The sequence below is a fragment of the Peromyscus maniculatus genome, chromosome 23 (genome assembly GCF_049852395.1).
Source record: "Peromyscus maniculatus bairdii isolate BWxNUB_F1_BW_parent chromosome 23, HU_Pman_BW_mat_3.1, whole genome shotgun sequence".
NCBI classification, from domain to species: domain Eukaryota; kingdom Metazoa; phylum Chordata; class Mammalia; order Rodentia; family Cricetidae; genus Peromyscus; species Peromyscus maniculatus.
In genome coordinates, this window is record NC_134874.1 from 39,513,111 (window position 1) to 39,540,959 (window position 27,849).

Sequence of the window (27,849 nt, forward strand, 5' to 3'; positions counted from 1 at the left end):
CTTCCCAGAGTTTTCTTGAGTGCGAGCAGCAGGAAATATTAGATAGAAGGATTTATAGCGGAGAATCTTGCGGAGATAAACAGATAGAAAATAAAGGATAGCCTCGAGAGGGCCTGGAACCTATTCCAACGGGCCCGGACTGTCTCTGGTCCAGGGTTTTTATAGAGACGCCAAGGGGTGGAGCAAAAGACCTCCTCCCCCAGCACAGCCAAGTGCAGGCCATCTCAGACACCTGCACTCAGGCCCGTGGTCCTGATCATCCTCTATTCAGACCTGCTGGGTAAAGCCACGAGGAACCCCAGAACGGGCTCCCACAAGCTTACAAACATCAGGAAGGACTATGCAAAGGGCAAATCTTAATTTCTTTGTAGAGGATTGGAAACAGAAGAATTAAGATTAAAATTAAACCAAGAACAACAGCCAAATTAATGATAAATGTCCAGAAATAATTTAGAGTACAAAAGAGGTAATTGAATTTTAAAAATGAGATGCAATCTTTTTGGCAGAGCACATCTGAAAATGTGCATGAGAAATAATTGCAATTTGCTTGTGGAGAAATGAATATTTATATCTAGATTAGAAATATTCCATATTCATCTAATATAAGCCAGAATTTGTTCCCATGTAAGACAATGGTGCAGCACAAAACCATGTATATTTTGTATGACAAGTTGAAGTAGGTCTCATTTCAGTATGTTGAATCTGTGTACCTATGTATAAGACAGCTTTCTCCAGTGCATTAACCCTATTCACAAGGCCCTCATCAATAGATTCTTAAGTAAAAAGAGCAAGAGAATCATTTCAAGACAGTGTATTAATATGATCAGCCATATGTACTTGTTGTACAAAGGCCATAGTAAAGACAGTTATAGTTCCAATGATAGAAAATCAGGGCAGTAATGAAGCATTTAGGATGAGAAAGGAGATCAACAATAGTTTTCACAGCATAAATGCCTATGGTTCAATAGGAGCAGAGGTGGAATTTGAGAGCCTGATATATTGCCTAATAAAACAGTCTGGAAACCAGGGTGATGTATCAGCATACTGCAGAAAGATACAAGCATAACCTCTACTGGTAGTTAAAAGGACATCTGGTCTTTTTCTTTTGGTTAATATACATTTCCATCTAACCACAGGTTTGTAGGTAATTAGACTAGTAATTAGAGTGTCTCTGGGAAGTAGAAATGTCCTCTGAGTCTAAATTAAGATAATTAAATACAAAGAGAGCATGATTTAAAATATGAAGGGGAGAAATATTTATACTCTCCTTGTTAAGGCTTGTGAAGTTGTGGTTTTAACATTTGATGAAAGCATTCCACAATGGCCTGTCCCTAAGGATTATACAGAATCCCAGTTGAGTGTGCTCTGTTTCATGGGGATTATGAAATTATAAATGCAGAGCTAGCATTTCTCCTAGACACTTGTGGTTAGAATCACTCTCTCCAGAACAGTTATGAAAATTTGTAATGTCATGAATTACTGTGACTAATCACAAGTATTTCAGGCTAGTCACAAGGTGTGCTGGAAAGGCAGCATCCTGTTAGGAGAATCATGAATACATGGTCACAATTGAAACATCACATTAGTGACTGAATCAGGTACACTATATATTTTCAACAATGCCCACCCAGAGGAGCTCCATCAGGGGAATGTTTTTGTCTTGCAATAGATATTTTATCCATAGCTCTGAGACAGTGAATCTAGAGGCAGCCAGCAATATGATGTGTATAAAGAAAGCAGTGTGAGCAGGTAGCACATATGTTCTTGGGGTCATTATGCCCAGAACTATGCAGTGAACCATCTGCTGGCTAGGAAAATGGGTCTCACTCTCAAGGGCCTTGCCACAACAAGAATTTGTTCATGCTAGTCTCTGGCCTTGTCCCCCAAAGAAATCACATGGTTCCAATCATCCCCTCCTCTTTTCCTTTGTTTTTTTTGAGACAGGCTTTCTCTGCATAGCTTTGTTGCCTGCCCTGGATCTTGCTCTGAAGACCAGCCTGGCCTCGAACTCACAGAGATCCTCCTGGCTCCTCCTCCCAAGTGTAGGGATTAAAGGTGTATGCCACTACTGCCAGGCCTTCTTTTTTATTTATTTATTTTTTAAGTCGGAGCTTGTGAATGTCAGGAAGGAGTATGCAAAGAGCAAGTCTTAAATTTGGTAGAGGACTGGAAACAGAATAACGTAAATTAAAAACAAACCAAGAGTAACAACAAAATTAATGGTAAGTGTCCAAAATTATTTTATAGTACAAAAAGGTAATCCAACTTAAAAAATGAGATGCTATTATTTCGACAGAGGAAATCTGAAGAAATGCATGAGAATAGTCTGGAATCCAAAGTGGTGTATCAGCATCCTGTAAATAGTTACAAGTATAACCTCTATCAGAAGTAAAAAAAAGATATTTGGTCCTTCTATTTAATTTTTTTGTTTTGTTGTTGTTGTTAATGTATATTTGCATCTAACCATAGGTTTTTTTGGGTAATTGGTAATCAGAGTGTCTCTGGTAAGCAGAAATGCACTCATAGTCTAAATTAGGATCGTTAAGTACAAAGAGAGCCTGATTTAAAATGTGAAGGTGGAGGAATATTTATTCTCTCCTCAAGGCATTCCTTTTTTAATTTTATTAGTTTGTTGTGAATTTTGTTAGTGGGTTTTGATGATTTTTCCCTACAATCTAGGGACTCTAGATTTAACTCCTATATTCATAGCTTAACTTTCTGCCCTATGCTTCAAACACGAAGTACATAAGGCTTGTCCATATATGTCTGGATTCTTTGTTAATCCTCTGGAATACAGTAGAGATATCAGAGATATTTTGCTTAAGAAATTTTATATTTCTTCCTGCTAAGCACGTATCAAATGTCAAAAGCCTGTAATTTCTCAGTGAGTGGTAGATCTTCCTTGCTATCTCCCATCTTAATACAAGGATTTAGTTCTCTCTGTGGTTGCAATGGGCCTGTGCATATTGTCACACTTAATGTGAGTTCATATGTTCAACTGCATTCTTGTGCACCAAGAAACAGTTTCCTTATAGTAAATCAAGGCCACTGACTCTGTCAATCTTTCCACTCTTTCACAAGGATCCATAATCCTTGTAGGAGTTGACGTGAAGTAAATGTCCCACTTAAGACTGATCATTCTCCACACTACAGAATATATATTGCTCATTTTTTGTCTCTGTGTTAGTCATTATCTGCTCCAAAGAGAAGCTTCTTTACATCCTAGTTAAGCATGAGAGCACTATTTTTGAAGTTTGGAATGTAACACCTATTTGTCTGGAAAATAAATATTTGAGTATAGTGGAGATCACATTGTAAAAACAAATTTGGAAATCAGAAGCTTAAAGAGAATAGGTAATAGTGTTGGCTTCACTTGTGTTGTCTTAAGTAATTGAAAATACAATGCATGAAGTCATGAGTTAGTATTGTGAGATGTTTTGATCACACTCAGACACTCCTCAGACTACCCAATAAAGTTATACCTTGAATCAAGGGGTGGAACCAGTGACTAGCTGAGTGGAATTCGCCTTAGATGAGCCAGCAATTTGGATAGAGAAGATGGGCAGGAAGGAAAGTGCCAAGACCAGAGTTTGCATGTGCTACTGGTTCTAGGATGAGGGAAGAGACACCAGGAATCAGAACAAGCAATACATGAAGAAGAGAGGTAACAGCCACAAACTATATGGAAGTTTGTAGATTAGTAGAAATGGGTTTAATTTAAGGTATAAGAACTACTTAGGATAAGCCGAAGTTATAGGCTGACCTTTCATAATTAATGAATCTCTGTGTTGTTATCTAAGGGCTGGTGGACTGACTAGAATGGACTGTTACATAGTGGCTTATTTTTTCTCAGTGAATCAATTTGGATATATCTTCAGAGATTCACCCAGCATTTTGCATATCATGATTCAAGAACCTGAAAATAATCCTTCACAAAAACAGATGATAAAGTGTTGGCTTCATATCTCCCTTTGCTGTGACATCTTTCTGCCCAGATGATCATGAGCTCCATGCAATGGCACTGTTAGTATTTTTGATATTTAATTGAGGGATTGGTATACCCTGATTAAAATAATATTATTCTGTTTTTATGTTTTTGCTTACCGTTTGATTTTTTAGCCTGTGGCATTTTGATGGCATGTCTCTCACCTATTCAAATTAACTTTTGAAAGTGTCTGGACTTTGGGTCTTTTGTCAAAACTGTGATGGAGTTCAAATTGAGTGTCTTTTGTATTCAACCACATCCTGTACTACTATCTTCAATATCCTTTTCTTTGGGTCTTAGCTCCACATCTTCAGATATGAATCCATGACCTGAAGCAATTGAGAAATCAGGAAAAGAGAAAGCAACCACAGCAGGGTGTGTATGGGAAATGAAGAGGAAGAGCAGTACACTAGTGATCTGAATGGGAAATGACAAAATGGAATGGGGTGACTTTAGTTGGGATAGGGAGGGAGGTAAATAATAAGGGGGAAGAAGGGAGGCTAAATGAGAGGAAATGTGACAATTTCAATAAGAATCACACTATTAACTCTCTATATAACTATACCTAAAATACAATATATATATATATATATATATATATATATATATATATATATATGTATGTATAGTTCATTTGTGAAGTTTCAATCTGACTGAATGTTTCTCTGAAGAGAAACAGAGCGCCTCACCAAATGTTAACTCCTGTCATGGGATACAAATTTCTGAATTTTTTCCAATGTTGTCCAAGAAATTCTAAAATACCAGAATTTATGTTCCTACTACCAGAAAAAAACATCTAATTTAGAAATAATAACCAGAAACCCCGAGTTAACACTATTCTGAAAATCTCCTCCAAATCTTGCTTCTTTATAAGAGATGTTCTTATTTAAAGTTCAAAGGGAGAAATGGTAAGTAAGGAATTCTGATTTCAGAAGAAATAATTTCCCCTAGAGTAGAATGCAGTTTTAAAAAAACGAACTGGAAACAGGACACATTTAAAGTGGAAGGAAGTGGTTTGAATGAGGCAGAAGGGTACAACAAGGATATCTAGAAGTTAGAAAATGGGAAGGAGAACCAACAAAAACTAACCTCCTGCAGAAATATTCTAAGTGAACTCATTACTTTATAAGCTAATTAAAATACAATGTAGTCTAAGGTGGGGTCTTCATTTATAGTCGTATCTATTTTCTTGCTCTCCCACTCTGTCACTGTTCCAGCTCAAACCTCCTATTTCCTAATGTTCTCATCCCCCATCCCTTGTCCTCCATTACCCACCCTCACCCCATTTACACCTGTACCTATCCATCTATTTCTCCTTTGCTGGGCTCTCTATGCAACCCTCTTAAGGTCCTCCTTGTTAGTTATCTACTCTGGAGCTATGGTTGTAGTCTGGTTATCCTTTTCTTTACATCTAGTATCCACTTATGAATGAGTATATATACCTGATACTACTTGCAATAGTTGAGAGGGTGTCTGAACTGGCCTAGTCCAGTAATCAGATTAGTGAATACCCTAAGTGTCATCATAGAGTCTTCATCCAGTAACTGATGGAAGCAGATGCAGAGATCCATATTGGGGCACCAGGCCGAGATGCAGGTGTCCAATTGATGAGAGAGATGAGGAATTGTATAAGCAAGGGACATCGAGATCATAATGGGAAAATGCACAGAGATGGCCAGCCAAACTAGTGGAAAATCATGGACTGTGGACCAATAGATGTGGAGCCTTCATGGGACTGGTCTAGGCCCTCTGGATAAGGGAGACAGTTGTTTAGCTTGAACTGTTTGGGGAGCCCACACACATTGGGTTCAATATCTGTCCCTGGTACATGAGTGAGGATTTTGGAGTCCAGTGCTTATGGTGGGACACCTTGTGCAGCCTTGTTGTGTTGGGGAGGGACTTGGATCTGCCTTAACTGAATAAACCAGGATCTGTTGACTACCCATGGGAGACCTTGCTTTGGAGGTGGTACGAATGAGGGGTGGGTTTGGACGGAAGGCTGGAGGATGGGAGGAGGGAGAAAAGGGGGATCTGTGATTGGTATGCAAAAATGAATAGAAAATTTCTTAATAATAGAAATTTAAAAATAAAAAGTAATGTGAACTCAGATACAGGCCTGACTCAAGGTCATTTTTTTGCATCTCAATTTTTTTTAAAGATTTATTTATTATGTATACAGTGTTCTGACTGCAGGCCAGAAGAGGGCACCAGATCTCATTACAGATGGTTGTGAGCCACCATGTGGTTGCTGGGAATTGAACTCAGGACCTCTGGAAGAGCAGTCAGTGCTCTTAACCTCTGAGCCATCTCTCCAGCCCCTGCATCTCAATTTTTATGATCTCTCTGATATCAATGTCCACTTTGTTCAATTTCCACATTTTTCTCCCCACTCTAATGATAATGTAAGGTGTTTTGATTTCCACCATACTGACATATGAATTGTAAATTAACATACATGTGGCAGATCACAGGAGGATATCATAAGGCCTAGTGATAATATGAAAACCCAAGTATCAGACAATAAAATAAAAATGAGACCAAATCTGTGGCAGTCATATAGAAGAACTGAACGGCTTGTTTTGAGTTACCAAGAAGACCGTTTGCTGAAATTATTTGAACCAGCCCACCCATGTGTACACACATTGCATTGTTCTGTTAATGCTGTAAAATGGAACCAAATACGAGTGTTTAATACATGAGAACTATATTCTCCCACAACCTGAAACACAGAAACTCAAGCTGAAGGTTTCCCTGGATCTGCTGATACTCTGAACATCTGAATAAAAGTGACTAGGTTTCCCTGAGAGTCAGATCATGATGTCTCAGCAATTCTCGTTTCCATTTTTTTCCATCTTGGCAATTGGTCTTTCCAGCCATATGAGGTCCAACAATAATGACATTATCCACACTGATCAACTCATAAAATTACACATTTTCAATCTAAAGTCATTGGTATCAATGTTTAGAGGCTTAACAGAGCCATCTGGGAGACAAAAATCTAGAGTCATATATAACCTTTGTCAAGATAATAAAACTGCAGGCCCCTGTGACAATCAGTAAATGTAATTTTTTTCAAAACTTGCTCCTTTATTTTCAGATCATTATTGAAGTGTGTGGCAGTACTAGGTTAGAATCTAGTAGCTATATTCAACTTAGCCACCAAGGTTGTATAAAGTAATAGAATGGAACCTATGTGACGTTATGGCTAACATGCTGTGTATATTTGCACACATGAAATTAAATTTACTATCATGGCACTTTCTACTCCTAAGATTAACTTCATTTAAAGTATTAAGAAGTAACACTTTATACATGATGTATGGTGGATATAAGCTCTTGTTTGTTTCTTTGTTTGTTTATTTATTTATTTGGGGAAAATGGAAGGGGTGTATTCAATACTTCACATTAAAGAAAACATAGTGTCTGAATCTTTTCTCTGGATCTAGGGAGTGATTGGGATTTTATATTAAAGGAATGATTCAACATTGAAAAATCAAACAAAGCACAGTAAGTCTGAGTTCAAAAAGTAAACAGAAAACATAATCTCACCATTGATTGAGCCATTACTTTGGAATTAGTGAATTCAGCCTATCAGTTTCCCAAGGAGGGTAAAGAGAAATTCTGAAGTATATGGGGACATGGAAGAAATTTTGGTATGCAAACATGCAAGGTTTGTAGAAAAAGTGTTTTTATATTCCCCCAGGCCATTGACAAGATAGATTGGCATAGGGAATAATCAGTTTTAAAAAGCAGGATGTCCTACTGATTTTCATTGAACTATATCTGGTTGGGACATTTTCCAGAATGTTTTCCTTCTCGTCTCCCTTGGCATCCTCCCTTGCAAGGTCTTTGCATCATCCTGAGTCACTGTCTCATGTAACTTTTGTGATAGAGTGTTCTTGCCAAGTCCATTCAAGTGGAGTCTTCACTGGAGTCTTGCTGTTCTGTCTTCCTAGATGAAGTCATTGTGCCTGTGGATAAAGAAGATCCCAAATGAGTTTTGAAACTTGTTTTTATCCTGAGTGCAGAGTCTCAGATGGGAAGTCTCAGGGAAGAAAATTGTCCACAATTCTCCATGGAGTGTAGAAGAGGCTTGTCAAAAATATCTGTGATTAGAGTGATGATGTCGTCACCAAAACTAGTACAAACTCTTGTGCTCACAAATACTTGAGCTGTATAAGTAAATGCTGAACACATTGGAATCCGTTTTACACTGTGGTAGACACTTGTATTTTATGATGTTCTCTTGGATTTTTCTTTTCTTGCTCCTGCAGACTCTTGTTACTCTTAATTCCTTTGATGCTTTTCAGTGCGATTTAGACTCACTAAGTCCTTTACATAGTGATGGAAATGTGATTATTGCTGCACTTTTTTCACTTGTTAATTATTACTGCATGGATATATATGATTATAGATGTGAAGATGAAAAGCCAATAGAGTAAGTGCTTTTAAAATTTATTCCTTTCCAGAATTCGGATTTCATTGTCCTCAACTAAGTTTGCATTCACATGAATTTAATTTTCATTTTCCATCCTGGCATTCCCTCTCCTGTATACACAGAACTCTTTTCCAGGTGTGTCTTCCTCCTGTTCCCTTTTTTCATCCCTCAAAGAAAGAAAGGTTTGTTTTAATTGATGTTATTTAGTAAGGTTGGTACTCTGAATCTCTCTACATTCCTCTGCCTTGCCTTTTGTTGTTCATGGGTAAGACATTTTTATGGCTTTCTCCACAGAGACAATGATTTTCAAAAGTTGACACATTGTTTTAGACAGTTGTTAAAGTGTAGTTTTTTCCCTTTTAGAATATGTAATGCTATTAATTGCAGTGAGTACAGAGTCTTCATATGATGATAGAGTGACAGGGACTGCCTTGCTAGCTGCTGCTGTTTTGGAAGTCAGAATATGAGAACTTGGTTTTGGGATCTCATCTGTTAAAATGATTTCAAATTGAAATATAATTTTTGTGTATAATTCTGATTAGTAATCTTTTAGGGTCTGTCATTCTTGTACCATACTCTCCATTTCATTCCAGTTTTTCTAATTATTTACATCTGGTAGGGTTGTGTTCTACAAGGCACATAGATATTGTTGGTGACCTCTGCTGGTTGTATCTTAGTTTGATGCCAGTTGGATTAGAGGCCATGGCAGACAATGGCAGTAGCATTGAGTGGCCTCTGCTGGAGAGAAATGTCTAAGCAGGAGTCTTTGTGAAGGATATGGGATTTGTTTTACTTCATGCAGACATTCCTGTAGCCATAGAATCCACTTATTAAGGTCTGAAATGGGGGAAGATGGCGTGCATTTAATTTAGAACAACACCCTGTAAAATGGGAAAAGCAGAAACAAGGTACAGGTGAGTAGTGAGCAGGTGGACAATTAAGAAAGAAGATATATTTAGGTCGTGCTGATACAATTGTGTTTTTGCTGAAACCTGGATGCAGTGCTAATTCATCTGTTCTGGGGATATAGAGCAGGAAAAATGATCAGGGAGGCAAAGTTGATAGATATAAGTATGTATTGACAGCTTAGTCTGAAATAGACACAGCAAATGTGGTGACAGAAATCCATTTACAGGAGTGTGCCTATGTGCCCTTATGTGGAATGTGGGTTTCTTTTGTATTTTCCTCTCATGCTTGGTTTTCCTCACATTTTGATTGTATGCACATAGGTATTTTCTTTCTGATAATTGTAACAAAATGTACATGGAATGTGTGGCCAGGAATATATTCATCACTTTAATATCTTTGTGTCTTAATTTCTAATTTTATTTTACTTTCATGCAGTCCTAATTTTTTTTTAAAAAAAAATATATATATATATATATAACTATTTATACTAGGTATATATACATATTACAAGGAAGTATTTCCTTTCAGATGAATGTGTATTAATTCATATGAGCAGGATGGCTAGTTTCCTTGTCAGGTACATTTTTTAAATGTATTTTATGAGTGGACCACAATATCCCCTAAGAGACTCCAAACAGAGAATCTCTCTACTCATCTATGAGCATCATTTTTTAACATTCACTTAAAGGTAAAGCTTACATGACAAGTCAATATGGCATTTGAACAATACAATTACAAGTAGATCTGTTGTGTTCAGAAACTTAAACAAGCAACCCTCTCTCCCATCGGATGATCCCCTCTGGTTACTTAGCTTCTATGGGTCTGTTAATTATAGTTTAGTTCTCATTTATAGCTAATATCCACTTATAAGTGAGTACATACCATGTTTGTGTTTCTGAGTCTGGGTTAACTCACCCAGGATGACCTTTTCTGGTTCCATCCATTTGCCACAAAATTTCATGATTTTATTTATTTATTTATTTATTTATTTATTTATTTATTTATTTATTTATTTATTCATTCATTCATTCATTCATTCATTCATTCATTTATTTATTTTTTGGTTTTTCAAAGCAGAGTTTCTCTGTGTAGCTTTGTGCCTTTCCTGGAACTCACTTGGTAGCCCAGGCTGGCCTCGAACTCACAGAGATCCGCCTGGCTCTGCCTCCCGAATGCTGGGATTAAAGGCGTGTGCCACCACTACCAGGCCGATGTTATTTTTTTTAAAACTGAGTAATACTTCATTGTGTTAATGTGCCACAATTTCTTCATACACTCACCAGTTAAAAGGCATCTAGGTTGTTTCTAGTTCATGGCTACTACAAATAAAGCTGCTATGAACACAGTTGGACAAAACCCATTGTGATATGGTAGAGCATCCTTTGGGTGTATTTTCTAGGAGTGGTATAGCTGGGTCTTGATCTACAACTATGTTTACCTTCCTGAGAAACAAATATATTGATTTTCAAAGTGGCTGCACAAGTTTTCATTCCCTCCATTATTTTAGGAGTGTTCCTCTAGCTCCACATTCTCACCAGCATGAGCTGTCACTTGAGTTTTTGATCTTAGCCATTTTTACATGTGTAAGATGGATGACCAGTGTTCTTTTTATTTGCATTTGGTTCATGGCTAAGGATGTCGAACATTTCTTTAAGTGATTCTTGGCCAGTTGAGATTCTTCTGTTGAGAACCTCTGTTTAGTTCTGTACCACATTTTTAAATTGGACTTTTTGGTTTCTTAATATTTAGTTTCCTGATTTTAGTATATTTTGGAGATCAGCCCTCTGTCAGATATGGAGTTGCTTAAGCTCTTTTACCATTCTGTAGACTGCTGTTTTGTTCTTTTGACAGTTTCCTTTGCCTTACAGAAGGTTTTCAGTTTCATGGAGAATATATTCCTTGATAGTTTGGACTTCACAATGGTTCAAATTAGGTGCTCTCTTCCCAATAAATGTATTTCATATTACAGGACAAAGATTTGCTTTGTGGTTATTCTAAAATTTCTCACAATTCCTTTCAAACAGGTCCACATTTCTTTTTGTAAACATAAAAATATGAATTTCAAGATTGATCAAAAGCTTTCCGTTCTCAACTTCACTATTCATTTTTTTTCATGTATACCCACAGTCTACAAATATAAGTACTTCATTTCTTCTATTCCATTTACACTCATTAATAATGTGATCTGCATGCCATTTAAAGTTCCCTGAAATATCAATGGATTAACCACCCATTAATTTTTCCAGTCTTTCATATTATCCTTTTAAGTGAATTTCTAACATATTCTATCTCCTTTGATTTTTCAATGGAAATGATGTGAATTGAAAAACATTCAGAAATCCATAGTGGACACTTTGTTCTTTTTCTCTTTCTGCACATGTATCTTAGTTATTGCTCTACACCAATTACTGGAAATAATCAATGCTTAATTTTAATTTTACATTTACTTGGTGATCAGTGATGTTAAAAATTTTGTAAAGTAGGTGCTAGCTGTATGAGTTTTTCTTTGGTAGAAGATTAGTTCATGTTATTACCGGTTTGTTGGTTGGAGGCTGTGTTATCTTGATTTAAAACACCTTCAGTTATCTGAAAATATTTGACATTAGTTCAAGAGCTAAAGAACATATGGAATGTGTTTTCTCCCATTATATGGTGTTGTGATGACAGTTTTCTTTGGTGTAGAGAATACTATTTTGTCGTTCCATATTCATTTTGTGCGATTTCTTCTTTTGATATCTAAGGCTAATTTGTGTATCACTGGCATTCTTTTCAGTAAGTTCTTGCCTACATTAATGTCTTGACAATTATTAGCTGTGTATTCTCTTATCACATTCAGTGTTTCATGTTTTAAGATAAGGACTGTGATTATTTTGAATTGATTCCTATACAAGTTGTAGGTAATGGTTGCTTTTCACTCTACTGCATGTTGATACCCAGCCTGTCAGATGCCTTTGTTGTATAAGATCTTTGTTCTCAAGTGTTCATTTTACTCCTTGCCTAAAAAATGTTTGGCTGTACCATTGATGTGTAAATGTAATTACAACTATCTAGAAGTACAAGCTTACTCCACTATAATGATTATCATCAAGAAATCTAATCATGTGCATTTGAAAGTCTGTTGGCAAACAGAAATCATTATTTGATATTGGTGTGCATTGAGATGTACAGAGATATTAGGGAAATTGTTTTGGAGGCTCATCAAATTTTTAAAATAGAAATAAAATGACATATGAAACAGTAATTCCACTTCTGGCCTCCAGAAAACTCTACATTCAGTCATGGAGATTTTCTATCACTATGAATAATATTCTTATCATTTTTTTGATTTTAGTTATTGTTTGGTTTTGTAATTAAAATACATTTTTTAATTTTATTTTTTAATTAACTTTTCAGTATAAAATTAAGTTTATTGCAATATATTTACATAACTAGATACACATTTCTACAAATTATTAACCATTTTTCATGATGAGAACATTCTCTTCTTTTTTTTAATTTTTTACAATTTATTTATTAAATTTAATTTTACATATCAGCCAAGTATTCCCTTGTTTTCCCCCCTTCCACCCCCCCAACCTCACCTCTGCCATTCCCACAGCCCACCCCCCATTCCCATCTCCTCCAGGGCAAATACTCCCCTGAGGATTGAGTTCAACCTGGTAGATTCAGTCCAGGCAGGTCCAGTCCTCTCCTCTCAGGCTGAGCCAAGTGTCCCTTTATAAGCCCCAGGTTCCAAACTGCCAGTTCATGCACTGAGGACAGATTCTGCTCCCACTGTCTGGATGCCTCTCAAGCAGATCAAGCTAATCAACTTCCTTATTTATCCGGAGGACCTGATCCAGTTGGGGGCTCCTCAGCTATTGGTTCATAGTTCATGTGTTTCCTTTCATTTGTATATTGGTCCCTGTGCTTTTCCCAACCTTGGTCTCAACAATTCTCGCTCATACAAACCCTCCTCTTTCTCACCAATTGAACTCCTGGAGCTCCACCTGGGGCCTGACCGTGGATCTCTGCATCTGGTTCCCTCAGTCATTGGATGGGATTTCTAGGACGACAATTAGCCAGAAGGACCTGGACAGATGTAATGCAGACACTAAGAGACCATGGATGTCAGCCCAGTCTAATATACCCAGCAAAACTTTCAGTCATCATAGATGGAATGAACAAGACATTCCAAGACAAAGCCAGATTTAAACAATACTTACCCACAAACCCAGCCCTACAGAAGCACTAGAAGGAAAATTCCAACCTAAAGAAGTCAGATACACCCTCCAAAACACAGGCAATAGATAAAGCCACAGCATTAAACCCCAAAGAAGAGAAGTACACACACACTACCACCAAAAAATAACAGGGATGAACAATCACTGGTCATTAATATCCCTTAATATCAATGGACTTAATTCACCTATGAAATGACATAGGCTTACAGAATGGATACGAAAGCAGGACGCATCTTTCTTTTCTTTTCTAATTCTTCAAATACGTGTGTGTGTGTGTGTGTGTGTGTGTGTGTGTGTTGTGTGTTTCTTGAATTTGTGAATAAAATATTATAGCATGAATACTTTAGCTTTCAAATTCTCTGAATTTTTTTCTATTTAAAAGATTTGTTTTATTTTTATTCTACAAATGAAGCTTTATTTTATCTCTGTTGCCAGTTTAGTTATTATGTGTGTATTACTACTAAGTGTTTTTTTTTAACTTTTCACATTTGCATGTATACATATAGTACTTTGAATACATGATGTAGAGGATAAAGGTAAATCCCAGGATTAGAAATGTCAAGGCCACATATCATGATATATATTCTGGAATTCAGAAGATGTAATGCCAGTGAAGGAATGGACTTGGTAGTGAGGTGGTAGCAAGCAGACTGAAATCAAAGTTTCCTTCTCCCATGTCCTTACATAGGCTTCCATCATATATGAACTGCATTAAAGGAGTGTCTTCCTGCCTAAAGTTCCAGATTAAATACGTGTCTAAAATAACTGGATTAAAAGACTGTTTCGCTACCTCTAAGGTTCAGATTATACATAGTGATGTAGATAACCAAAATTAGCCATTTCAAACCCACCCCTTGCTAAATGAATACACAATGATAACTCCTTTTGATGTGATTTGTATCCAAATGAACAGACCACGAGACATAAGAGGCTTATCAAATTCATCTACTATGTATTGTGAGAATATTCTATCAATGGGGAGGCCTTAAGTAAAATCTGTCTCTTCTCTTTAAGGTCTCAGTGACACCAAATTTCATTCTCATCAAAGTTCTCCATAGAGAACCCATGAATTCATGAGAGATACTTACAGAAAATAAATAAGGTATTTCTGATGAGAGTGGGATGACACAGAGTTAGTCACACTGAAAATTCTTAACTCAGTATGTGTGAAGATAATTTATCATTTCATACATAAATATTCCCCTTCCACCTTTTAAAAATATTGTCAAGTAACCTACTTATCTCTTAAAGTTGTATTAACTATTAAGATGTCCCTCTGTGGTCCTTTTAGTCAATTGAAGGAATGAAAGAGGCTGTTTTCTAATTTAACTAATAGGACAAAATCCCTGTTGGATCTTCAAACACATATTTATTCATTTATTTGTTTTAATGAGGCTTCATTGGTGAGAAATATCCTTATAATCATTAAGATATTTATTTCTGTATTTGCATTCATACATGTATGCATATATATATATCAAATTTAAAATCACAGATATAACTTATTTGTACATAAAGAATGGAAAATTTCCAATATGAGTAACATATCCTGTTTTAGGAACAATAATAACTTAAAGGTAATGGATAACCTTAAGGAATATGACACATATTGTAGAACTAGAGTTGTGATAGCTATCAAGTAGATATCATTTTGACCATAATTGTATGATTTCACATGTCTTCAACTTAAATGTAGACATTAAATTTATATTTAAAACCTCAGGTAAATTGTTCCAAAGAAGTGTGCAGAAGCATGGTCATTTCTATCTATTTTATCTACTTGGTCAGATTGATTTTATTTAAGATGTTTTTTAGGTTTAGTATTACTAACACCAAAATGATCTAGGGAGGGTCAAATCAGAAAATTTTTTTAACAGGAACATTTACTCATAATCATTTTGTTATTAAATACATGATATGAACAACAAACCATAATTTCATCTGGATAGTCTAGACACAATTAATACAAATGACAAATTCTAATAAACCAAGATTTTATCATGATTGTTGGTTGGGATTAGATTTTTATTTTTTCATTGTAAAAGGGAAACTTAATCGATGGATCTTTAGTCAACATGTTGTTAATTTGGGCAGAAACAAAAGCAAAGTTACAGAGAACAATGGAGCATAAGGGGCAAAGGACATTTTATCTCAATTAGAAGAAAATTAACTTGGACTTTCCAGTCAGAATTAGCAGTGAGACCCAGTAGAGTTTGACATAATAGCACTTTCCTGGCTTCAGCTTGTCTCTCACAAGGCCATTTATGCTTAGAGTCTCGATTGGGATACATGTTAGGATCTCTTTAGAAGCCAGTAATTATATCATGTATTAACCTATTAATTTCAAAAAACAGAGGAAAATATATTTAAAAATGACAAAAAAACACGATAGAGGTCTGATGGGATGGCAATGGGAGAGAGGAAGGTTGTTCAAAGAGATGTGCATGGGTGTGGGAAGCTATAACCCCTGCCAGGTTCATTTCCAAGATTGCTTGAGGTTGATGCATGTGACACAGGCAGACATCCCCATAAGCGTCATTGGTCTTTAATCAGAAGAAATGAAAGGCTGCAGTCTCCATCTATATACAGACAGAGTGAATGTGGTGTGGGAGCCTTGGAGTTTTTATAGTACAGAACAATTAAACCTTAAAGGGTGGAAGTGTCCCTCTCCTGGTTATTTCACTAGAGCATCAAAGAATTATGTTTGTGTTTTCCCATCCTAGAGATTCCAAGGTTTATATCAGTCCAGGTCAATGTTCCAGTCCAGAAATTTAATTAAAACATCACTAACCTTATATACCATGACATTGAATCTATAACCATTACCCTGATGACAAAAATTGTTTGTAGATATATAATATTGACAGTATAAAAGCCATTGTTACTATATCATCAGGATGTGACCCAACATCTTACCGAAAGATATGATATGAGTCCCCATCATAAGTATTGGCAATCTTTCTCTTCAGGTTCAAATTGAGGAGCTACCAGTTTTCTTTGGCCTTCATATTTGCCATTGAGGAGATCAACAGGAACACTCACATTTTACCCAACACATCTCTAGGATTTGAGCTCTATAATGTCGTAAACAATCACCGGGATATTCTGCAGGAAACTTTACTTTTCCTCATAGGAATGAGAATAAATATCCCCAATTACACATGTAGAAGGGAGAACAAGCCTGCTGCTTTACTTACAGGAACATCATGGGAAACGTCTATACAAATTGGGAGACTACTGAATCTTTATAAATATCCACAGGTAAGGTACATGGCTGTGAGGGAACAAGAAACTCATATTAAACTGGAGACATTTCAGGTGTTTTCAAATGTAAAAAAGTGAGGCTGTGACTTTCATCTATTGGAGAATAAATCAGGCATTTGTTTATGTCCTTATATACTTTGCTTATGAGAGAGAAGAGAAAGAGGGTGAAGCTTATAGTCAGTGTTTAGAAAACTCTGTTTCTTGTGATGAATTCTTCATAAATGTCTCCAGAGAAAGGATGGAAGTTTAAAATACCATGAGCATAAGTCTATACCAATCTAAAGTGTCAACTCTGGTATAAGACTGTATTCTATGTCAATCTTTTCACTCTTGTTTCCTATTTGAAATTTTCTTTAGATTACTTTTGGGCGATTTGACACTATCCTAAGTGACAGAGGCCAGTTTTCTTCTCTCTACCAGACAGCACCCAGGGACATATTTCTGTCACATGGCATTGTGATTTTGATGGTTCATTTCAGCTGGACCTGGGTGGGACTGGTTCTCATAGATGACCACAATGCAGCTGAGATTCTATCCAACTTGAGAGGAGAGATGGATAGAAACAGAGTGTGTGTAGCTTTTGTAGAAATGATTCCATTCAACTGGATGAACACTGTTTTTAAATCCAGAACAATGCATCCACAGATCCTGAAATCATCTGCAAATGTGGTTATCATTTACGATGTCACTAAATCTTTATATGCTCTAATAATATATATAAGTATACATTCAATTGCTTGGAAAGTCTGGGTCATTAAGTCACAATGGGAAGTAACTACTGATGTTCCTTATTTCATATTTGATCCATTCCATGGTAGTCTCATTTTTGCACAACACCATGCTGAGATTTCTGATTTTAGGAAGTTTATCCAGACATACAACCCTTCCAAATATCCAGGAGATCATATCCTTGCTCTTCTTTGGAGCACATATTTCAATTGCTCTTTTTCTGGACCTGATTGTAAAAGTTTGGTTAACTGTCTACCCAATGCTTCTTTGGAAATGTTGCCTGGAAATGCTTTGGAAATGGACATGAGCGAAGAGAGTTACAATGTATATAAATCTGTATATGCTGTGGCTCACAGTCTCCATGAGATGACTGTCAAACAAGTAGAAATCCAGCATCATAGTAATGGGGCGGTAAATACCTATCCTTGGGAGGTAATTTCTCTCTTTCTGTATATTTTATACACAGCCCTGTGACATAGTGAGGTTTCTGAAAGAACACACTACATGATTGTATACAGTGGCAGGTTTTAAAAAAAGTGCTTGAGAGACTGTATAAAATTCATCATCTAGAAGTCTTTGCAGACACATGTGTTATTGTTCATGATGAATGGGTGGTAATAAGAATGTTTAAATGTGTGTATCTCATCATCTACTTTGTGTTACAATTAACATCAGAATCTTGCTATCCTCAATTGAAACCCCATTATTTTTAAGCATATTTCAGAACAGAAATAGGAGAATTAAATCCTAAAACGTCAAATGCTATTACATCCTTAAAGTTTAAATTTTGAATTTATGGTTATGATACCTAACTGACCATTTTATTACATTTTGGACATGAACACCCCAATTTACAAACTGAAACTTTGAGTAGATTGCTTAAATATTTGGATGTAGCTAGCACTTCAAGGTTTTGTAATTGGTGTGAATTAACATTCATGGAGTAAATATTTTTGTTTGTCTACTTGTTATTGTGTAAGCATGTGTGAATTCTTTCTTTTGAAATAATAGTCTAGAAACATGATATATTCAACTTTCGTCTTCATCCATTAAAATGTTGATAGCTTGGTATAGCTTGCAATTAATGTTAGGGATTTGGGACACTGAGAACTATACCTTCATTGGATTCTGTTTAGCCTTTCTGGGAATAAATTTATCATAAAGTTCTGCATTTCTTCTAGGTACACCCGTATCTCAAGAATATCCATTTCAAAAATGGTGCTGAAAAACTTATGGTTTTGGATTCACAAAGGATATTTGATTCAGACTATGATATTCTCAACCTCTGGAATTTTCCAGATGGTCTCAGACAAAAGATAAAAGTTGGAACGTTTTCTCCAAATGCTCCACAGGGCCAAGAACTGTTTCTGTCTGACCATATGATACAGTGGGGTATAAGATTTGCAGAGGTGGGATGGATCTTATCTCATTGTTTTGATCCTTATGTCAATAGAGATGTGTTTGTGGATGTAAGATTGTTGGTTTCTTACTGAATGCCCATCTGCATGCCCCAAACTACTGACATTTGAGAAAGTTTTTGTTGCCTTATACAGCATGTGATTGTTTGTTTTCCAAACTTTTATCTTTGGATACATTTTTCCAATAATAAATACAGTGTCTATTTATTAAGTTTTCTTTCCTGACCTGAAACCACCTGTCATGAGTAGTAATTTGACTCCCAGATTAGGAAATATCAGGACATGATCATTTTGCTTTTATCACCTGGCAATGCACTGTAGCATGGAGGGCACATGTACATGGGTTAATTACATATCTTCCTGATGATAAAAGAGACAATTTGTCAAACAACCAAAAAAATATAGGCTGACATAACTTAAAAACATTGATTTATTGTTCACACTTGGCGTGAGCAGTTCATAATGATTCAGGCTATCATGGCAGGAACCTGAGAAAGTAAGTCATGTTGTATCTCCAGTCAGAAAGTAGACAGATGTGAACACTCTCTTCTCATACTTTCTTCGTTTTATTTCCTGTCCTTAACTACATCCAATGAAATGGAATACCTAGTTATTGAATATGTCTTTCCACTTCAAATACCTTAATGTAGATCATCTCTCAAAGAAAGTCACAGAGAGAAGTTTATATACTAACTGAGTCCTGTCTAGTAAACAAATGTGACTTAACCATGACCATTGGGAAACAATGATACTCTCACACCCGCCATCATAAAGTATACAACAAGAAGAGGATGGCATTACACTTGCCCATTTAAACGTATACTCAGTTAGCAAACATCTTTTTTTGCCAAAACTCTTATTTTTCACAATAGTTCAGTTTTCTATTATCTCTAGGCCATTATTTAAACACATTGATCTTCATGTATATACTATATTGAAATTAGAAGCATCAAAACAAGAATCTGCAAAGAATAATTATAAAACCTTGCCATCTCATTGTCTAATATTGAGAAATAATATTTTTTTTTGTTTTAAAACTATACACTCCTGATTATTTCCTTTTCACTATTTAATTCCCAGCTTCCTCACTCTGTGTGCAGTGAGAGCTGTGTTCCTGGATTCAGGAAATCACCCCAGGAGGGCAAGGCTGCCTGCTGCTATGATTGTACTCATTGTCCAGACAATGCGATTTCCAATGAGACAGGTAAGTGTCAGTCTAACTGGTGTATTCCCACCTCTCCACAGTGTTCTGCAATTTCTAAGCTGAGAAGTTCTGGGAAGGAAAAGTAGAGATAAGTCCTGTGGTTTTTTTCACTTAGAAGTAAAAATAATGTGGTTCATTTTATCATCATTTTAAATGGTGCTCAGGCTGTTGAATCTCTTACTTGATTCATATATTTGATCCACTGGAGCCATTGTTCCTTTCAGAGAACAAATTTACCAGTCACATAATAGTCTGCTTTATTTCACCATGGCATTTAACACACACACACACACACACACACACACACACACACACACACACACACAGGCACACACATACATGCACACACATGCATAGGCACACACACATGCACACACAAACACACACATTATAAATACTGAATTTTCTTGCATTTCAAATCATATTTAGTTCATATTGGCAGATATTTAAGGATCGGACCTTTATACCACACATTGCATAATTTCAGTCATGGTTCTAGGTTTATCAGATGTGATCAGAAAGATCATATTTGTTTTACCTGTGGACATGTTTTAATATGTTTTGTTTTAGAATCTTTTACCTTTTGTTTTATCTGTGAGTGTTTTGCCTGCATAGATGTATGTTCACATGTATATGCTTAGTGCACATGAAAGTTAGAAGAGGGTTACAGAAATCCTGGAGATGGAGGCACAGAGAGCATTGATATTTCTGTGGGTGCTTGAAACTGAAACTAGGTCCTCCTTAAGAGTAATAGTATCCTGAACCACAGAACCATTTATCTACCTTCATATTTTGGTTTCTAGTAAAATAACATTCAACGTTCCCTTAAAGTGTATCTTTCTTCCCATTTTTCCTCCATCCCCATATGAGTATTAAAAATTCAAGCACCGTAACGTCCATGGATTGGGATATGCTTCCATAACATAGATATTAAATCTAAAACTTGTTGTGGACCAGACTATAACCACTAGGGAAGTATGTCAATAACCTATTATGAGAATCTTTTATTGAACACAATTATTTTAAATCAATAGTTGCTATGTATCATGAATTTGAATCTAGATTTGTATAACTTCTGTGTTAATTTGATTAACATAAGCTAAAGGATGTAGTAAGTACTCATTGATTCATTGTATACAATTGTCTCTGTTTTTAAACAAGTTAATGGAAGCATTATTAGACCTAGAAGAGGTAAATGATAGGACAATGGCTCATGAAAACTATTTGAAATGGCCTATCATGACTTCTGGAATGATGCTATTGTGAATAAGTGATGCATAAATGCAAACCCTTGATCTTTTAACAAGGTAGGGCACTAAATTTGAAGAACCATTTTTTTCAGGAATAGGTGGACAAAGTAGAGGAACTTTATGTCAGAATATATAAAAGACAAGAAAATAGGCATGAGACAATTGAGAACACTGAATGTTCAAAGCACACACAAACACAATGTTGAATATGGAGAGGAAGTTAACGAGGATTCCTCAACATTAATGTCTAGTGAGAATTTTTCATATATTAATTGGAATACTTTGAGTAACATAATGTTTTTTCTGAAGACGCAGATGTCTTTACTTTATAAAGATAGAAACTAGAAATTTTTGGTGGCTTTAATTTGCTAAATTTAAAACATGCATATTGAGACTGACTATACAGACCATCAAAGTCTTAATGCAAAGTATAGGTACTCTATATACATGGTAAGTTCATGAACATGCTAATTTTATTCATTGGAGGAAACTAAAAACATCAATATCAAATGCATGTTTGTAGTTTAAGGAGACACTTTAAATTATTATAAGTAAGAAAGAAGAAAATACAACATAAATGTTAATATTTCAAAATAATGAATCCTAAACCTCAAATCCTATAGAGTGAGTTGTATCTATATTTTAAAATTCATATTTAAATCTTTATTGAATGTGCATCATGACTTATGTACCTTGTGCATTTACAAAATAATATATGGGGTTGTGCAGATGTATCACTCGTCATTTGTTGGAAACCAATAGAAATAAATACATGGAATATAACAGAGACAAATTTCCTCAGGAGTGTGAGCACAACAGGAAGCACATCTGGAAGAAACAAATAAAACGCTGATAATGAAGTAAAAGATGCTACAGAGTCTAGCAGAAAGATGAATTCCATAGATTTTTAATTAGAATTTTCAACACCAATTAAACTGCAAATTTCACTTTGCAAAAATATCAAGTATTTTAATTGAAGTTATGTAAAGGAAATATTTTAATGAAAATATGTAATAAATAGATTGACATTGTATCTTTTGAATTCAAGATGAAACATAAATTATAATGATAAAGTATTACAAAACTTATTCCATGATCAACTAAGACTAAGCCCAGAGTTTCATGTCTATCTGTTCAACAGATATTTTCTCCCTGGGAATGATTAAACAGATTCACAAGGGGATTTTTTCCATCTTTTATGAATCTAATAATTCTCATTCCCACAAGAATTATCAGAGAATGAACAGTTTGAAGAATTCAATAAATTCAATGTAAACAAATAAGTTTTGATATTAGGACTGAGAAAAACATTAAAAGAAAGACATACCAAAGCATGTAATTTTTACTTAACTCACATGAAAACGTCACACAAGGGAATACAGAAAGAGGTGATGATATGATCAAGTTAGGCTTATGTAATTTAATTCAATAGTTTATGGCAATATAAAAATACAAATTATCACTTAATTGAAAATATATTTAAATATAACAATGAAAAGGACAGACTTGTCAGTATCAATGTGGAATGGTTGATTAGATCTCATTTGGTAATCATCACTATTTAACGTTTATTTACTTGAGTCTGAAACATGAAAAGGAAATGTGGGCAACTGCCAGAGAGCTGGTGCTGGGAAGTGGCTTGAGATAAAATGAGAAACTGTGCAGAGACTTGTCAGTATCGATGTGGAATGGTTGATTAGATATCATTTGGTAATCACCACTATTGAATGGTAATCATCACTATTGAACACTTGTTTACTTGAGTCTCAAACATGAAAAGGATATGAGGGCAACTGCCAGAGAGCTGGTGCTGGGAAGTGGCTTGAGATAAAATGAGAAACTGTGCAGAGACTCACAATAACTTTAATTCCTCAGTAGATATGGATCATTGTGTGAGGTGTCCAGAAAGTCAATATGCAAACACAGAGCAGAACGACTGCCTCCAGAAAGCAGTGACTTTTCTGTCTTATGAAGACCCTTTGGGGAAGGCACTCACCTACCTCGCCCTGGGCTTCTCTTCCCTAACAGCTGGTGTTCTTGGTATCTTTGTGAAGTACCACCACACTCCCATTGTCAAGGCCAACAATCAGGCTCTCTCTTACATCCTGCTCATCACTCTGATCTTCTGTTTTCTCTGTCCATTGCTCTTCATTGGCCATCCCAACACAGCAACCTGTATCCTGCAGCAATACACATTTGCAGTTTTCTTCACAGTGGCTCACTCCACAGTCTTGGCCAAAACTGTTACTGTGGTTCTGGCTTTCAAGATCACATTGCCAGGGAGACTGATAAGGTGGATAATGATATCCAGGTCTACTAATCTTATCATTCCTGTCTGCACTCTTATCCAACTTGTGATCTGTGGAATTTGGGTGAGCACCTCTCCTCCCTTTATTGACTCAGATGCTTACACTGAACATGGATACATAATTATTCTATGCAACAAGGGCTCCACTCTTGCCTTTCATTCTGTCCTGGCATACCTCTGCTCCATGGCACTTGGGAGCTACACTATGGCTTACCTGTCCAGGAACCTGCCTGACACATTCAATGAAGCCAAGTTCATCAGTTTCAGCATGTTGGTGTTCTTCAGTGTGTGGGTCACCTTCCTCCCTGTCTACCACAGCACCAAGGGGAAAATCACTGTGGCCATAGAAGTCTTCTCTATTTTGGCTTCCAGTGCAGGTCTCCTAGGTTGCATCTTTATCCCTAAGTGCCATATTATTTTGTTCAAACCACATAGAAATGTGCTTCATCGTGTTAGGAACAAAGGACATTTTAAAGGAAAAGTCAATTTTACGGCATAGTCCATGTTTTTCTTATTATAGAGAAGTCTTCCATCTATTTATCACCCAGGTTTCAGTTGTCACAGATAAAATAGTGATTTAAGATTTTATATGTTTTGATTTCTTTTATTGATGAAATCCATCTTTATTCTCTCAATTCTAATATTATTTACAAATTTCTCTAAATTAGAAAGTTAAATTCATAAAAAATTATTGTGCTCTCTATATTAAATGAGAGATGAATGAGATGTGTATGTATTCTTCACCTCTTCAACACTGTGCAACTTTAACGTTATAACACCACATGATATCATACATTTCCATGTATTTTTATGCCCTTGTTAGGTTTCCTGGATTCATCAAGCTTATAGTTCATGTATGATGCTTCTATGAAGAAAAGCACATATTAAAAAATTAATACACTTTTGACAGGAAGGAATTACTACCTTTTTAAATTGCATAATGAGCTGTGTAGTGAGTAGAACACAGACCAATACATTTTTTTAATTATAGGCTAATGTCAGATTTGAGTTAATCAAGTACTTATTCAAGAAGTCAATTACATAAAGTTTATGTTAAATCTACAAACATTGTTCAACTCTCTGCTATAAATGGTTCTGTACAACTTGTCTTTGCATCTAATTTGATACACATACCTAAACATTTTCTGTACTCAGCCATTCACAGTTCTTCATTTTTGATAAACTGCCCTATATTCTTTCAGCTGAAACTCTGTATTGTGTGACTACTGTACATTTATGACGACCCATTCTTCTACATTTTATCAACATGTCATAACTGATACATAATTTTTTGGGAACAACTTTTATGACTCTTCTTATTTTTAGTCTAATGTATATTTATATAAACGTGAAAGACATCACATGCTGTATGCCTTGTATCTTGTTATTTATCAGTAATCAGTCTTTTTATAGTTTACAAGTTGTAAAATTTGAAGAATAAAATAGAGGCTAAATTATGTGAATCACTATATTTAAGTTGCAAACAAACCAGATTCCATCATTGAAAACTTGTTAATCAGGGTAACTTTTTTTTTCCGAGACAGGGTTTCTGTGTGTAGTTTTGTGCCTTTCCTGTGACTCACTTGGTAGCCCAGGCTGGCCTCAAACTCACAGAGATCCGCCTGCCTCTGCCTCCCAAGTGCTGGGATTAAAGGCGTGTGCCACCACCGACTGGCTTCTTTTTTTGTTTTTTTTGGAATGGGTAACTTTTCAAAATATATTTTCTTGTACAATATGTGGTGATCATGGTTTGTAACCCAAGATCCTCCTTAAATGCCCACCCACCCCACTTCATGACATCTTTTTTCTCCATTTTGAAAACAAACTAAGAAAAATATTCAACTAGAGTAAAACAAAACAAATAAAAACAAACAATTACAGAACAATCTAAAGTATGTAGAATACATGTTAAACTTAACACACACACACACACACACACATTCTCACACAGGTGTCTGGCTTGCAAGACATTGTAGTGCTGTAGTGTCATAGATATTCATGCAGCAACCAACCAATATCTGATTTGACTTAAGGTCCACACCATGAATTGGAAAACATACCTGACACTGTTTCATGGCCATGCACCTGAAGTTAGACAACAAAAGGACCTAGAATATTACCAAGTACTACAGTTCTACCAGAGGAATATAACAATAAAATGATTCCTAGTGACATTCTGATATATAACAGTGCCTTCCTTAATTATTATCAGAGAGTCTTCCTCCTGCAGCAGATGAGAGAAAATAAATAGTTCCACGGCCAGGCATTATGCTAAAAGTGATAGACATTGTTGGGATTCTCAGCCTAAACTGTGTGCCTCCCTCTAGTCCCTCTGCTCAGGGCACATGGAACACTGTGGCAGATGAGGCAGAAAGAATGTAGGAGGCAGAAGGAATACAAAACACTAAGAGAAAAAGCCATTGACATTAACAAGACAGATGCACATATGATCTAACAGAGATGAAAGCAACATCAACAGGGCCTGCTCTTGTCTGTCCCAGATGAGGTCCTTCAGCTAAAAGGGGAATGTACACATTCCTCTATTCCTAGCACTGTATCTATTTCTAATTACTAACCAATTATCAATGAAGGTCTAGTTTTCTCTATGAGAGTCTCACTGGTGAAACCAAAACTACTTCTAAGTATAGACTGTAAAACTAGCATTAGATTGCCAACAGAAAACAAACTCAGTGGTATGGTGATATTTTATTTGTTTTAAAATATTATTTGTATGCCGGGGATCAGAGCTATTAGCAAGCCATAGGAAAACAGGGCAGTGGTGGCGTACACTTGTAATCCCAGCACTTGGTAGGCAGATCTAGGTAAGTCTCTGTGTGTTCAGGGATACAGCCAGTATTGGATACACATGTCTTTAATCTCAATACCAATCATAGAAAACCTGGAGGTCTATACAGACAGGCCGTGACGAGGCCTGTGATTGGGTTTACAACCAATAGAAGGCAGAACAGAAACACTATAAAAACACAGACACAGAGGAATTAGCTCTGGTTCAGAGATGTAGGACTACCGCAGGAGGAAGGGTAAGGTTTTAGCTCTTAGCTCTGACCTCTTGGCTTTCTTCTTTGCATTGGTCTGTGTTTCTTATTTAATAAGACAGTTGGTTACATCTACATAAGTCTAATAATAAATATATATAAAAATGCATATGGTAATTCCTCATCTAACTTAATGATCCTCATAAGAGCAATAGAGCACCTAAAAATTATAAACACCTGACATGGGAAACAAATTTCTGAGTTGTTGTCCAAGAATCTTCTAAATACTAGAATTTATGTTCCTCCTGCTAGAAAGAACATTTGTTTTAGAAATAACACCCAGAGACCCTGAGTTAAAACTATTCTGAAAATCTCCCTAAAGTTTTGCTCCAGTATAAGAGAAGTTGTAGATGTAACCAATTGTATTATTAAAATAAGAAACACAGAGCCAATGTAAAAGAGAAAGCCGAGAGGTCAGAGCTCAGAGATAAAATCTTACCTCCTGCAGTGCTCCTAGCTTCCCCGAGAGAGGGAGGTACTTCCTGTGTCCCTGTTTAAATAATCTTTCTGTTCTGCCTTCTCATTGGTTGTAAACCCAACCACATGACTGCCTCATCACTGCCTGTAAGTACCGCCCTCCAGGTCTTAAAGGCGTATGTCTCCAATACTGGCTGTATCCCTGAACACACAGAAATCTACCTAGCTCTTCTAACCACCACGCTCTTACTATGGCTCTAATAGCTCTGACCCCAGGGCAACTTTATTTATTAACATAAAATTAAAATAACATTTCAGTACAAATAAAATATCACCACATTTCCCCTTTTCTATTTTAATAAAAAGAAAAAAGGCAAAAGGTTATAACTAACAAAAGAAAAACTATATACAAAAGTACAATAACTATATACAATATATACAAGTAACAAATACCTAAACGATGTCTAGTCCATTTGTATTTGACAAATCAGAGAAAATAATTCCCTTATCTATCCTATTTTAGTAAGTTCAAAATGTATCTAATTCACTTTCTATCCTAATTAATCTTCAACTATAACTAACTAATCTTCAACTCCCTCAGAGACCCAAGAAGGAAATAATATTAGCTAACAAAAATAAAAACAGGAA

The 27,849-nt window shown here is 35.9% G+C and overlaps 1 protein-coding gene across 1 annotated transcript in view; it reads left to right on the plus strand.

Annotated features, from left to right (window-relative positions):
- Positions 1 to 24,227, plus strand: part of LOC143270421 (vomeronasal type-2 receptor 116-like) — a 44,231-nt gene extending 20,004 nt beyond the window's left edge. The window contains exons 2-6 of the mRNA XM_076560348.1: positions 16,525 to 16,816; positions 17,177 to 17,980; positions 18,730 to 18,957; positions 20,047 to 20,170; positions 23,299 to 24,227. Coding sequence (XP_076416463.1) covers positions 16,525 to 16,816; positions 17,177 to 17,980; positions 18,730 to 18,957; positions 20,047 to 20,170; positions 23,299 to 24,227 — 2,377 coding nt within the window. The remainder of the gene's footprint in view (positions 1 to 16,524; positions 16,817 to 17,176; positions 17,981 to 18,729; positions 18,958 to 20,046; positions 20,171 to 23,298) is intronic.
- The last annotated feature ends 3,622 nt before the right edge of the window (positions 24,228 to 27,849 follow it).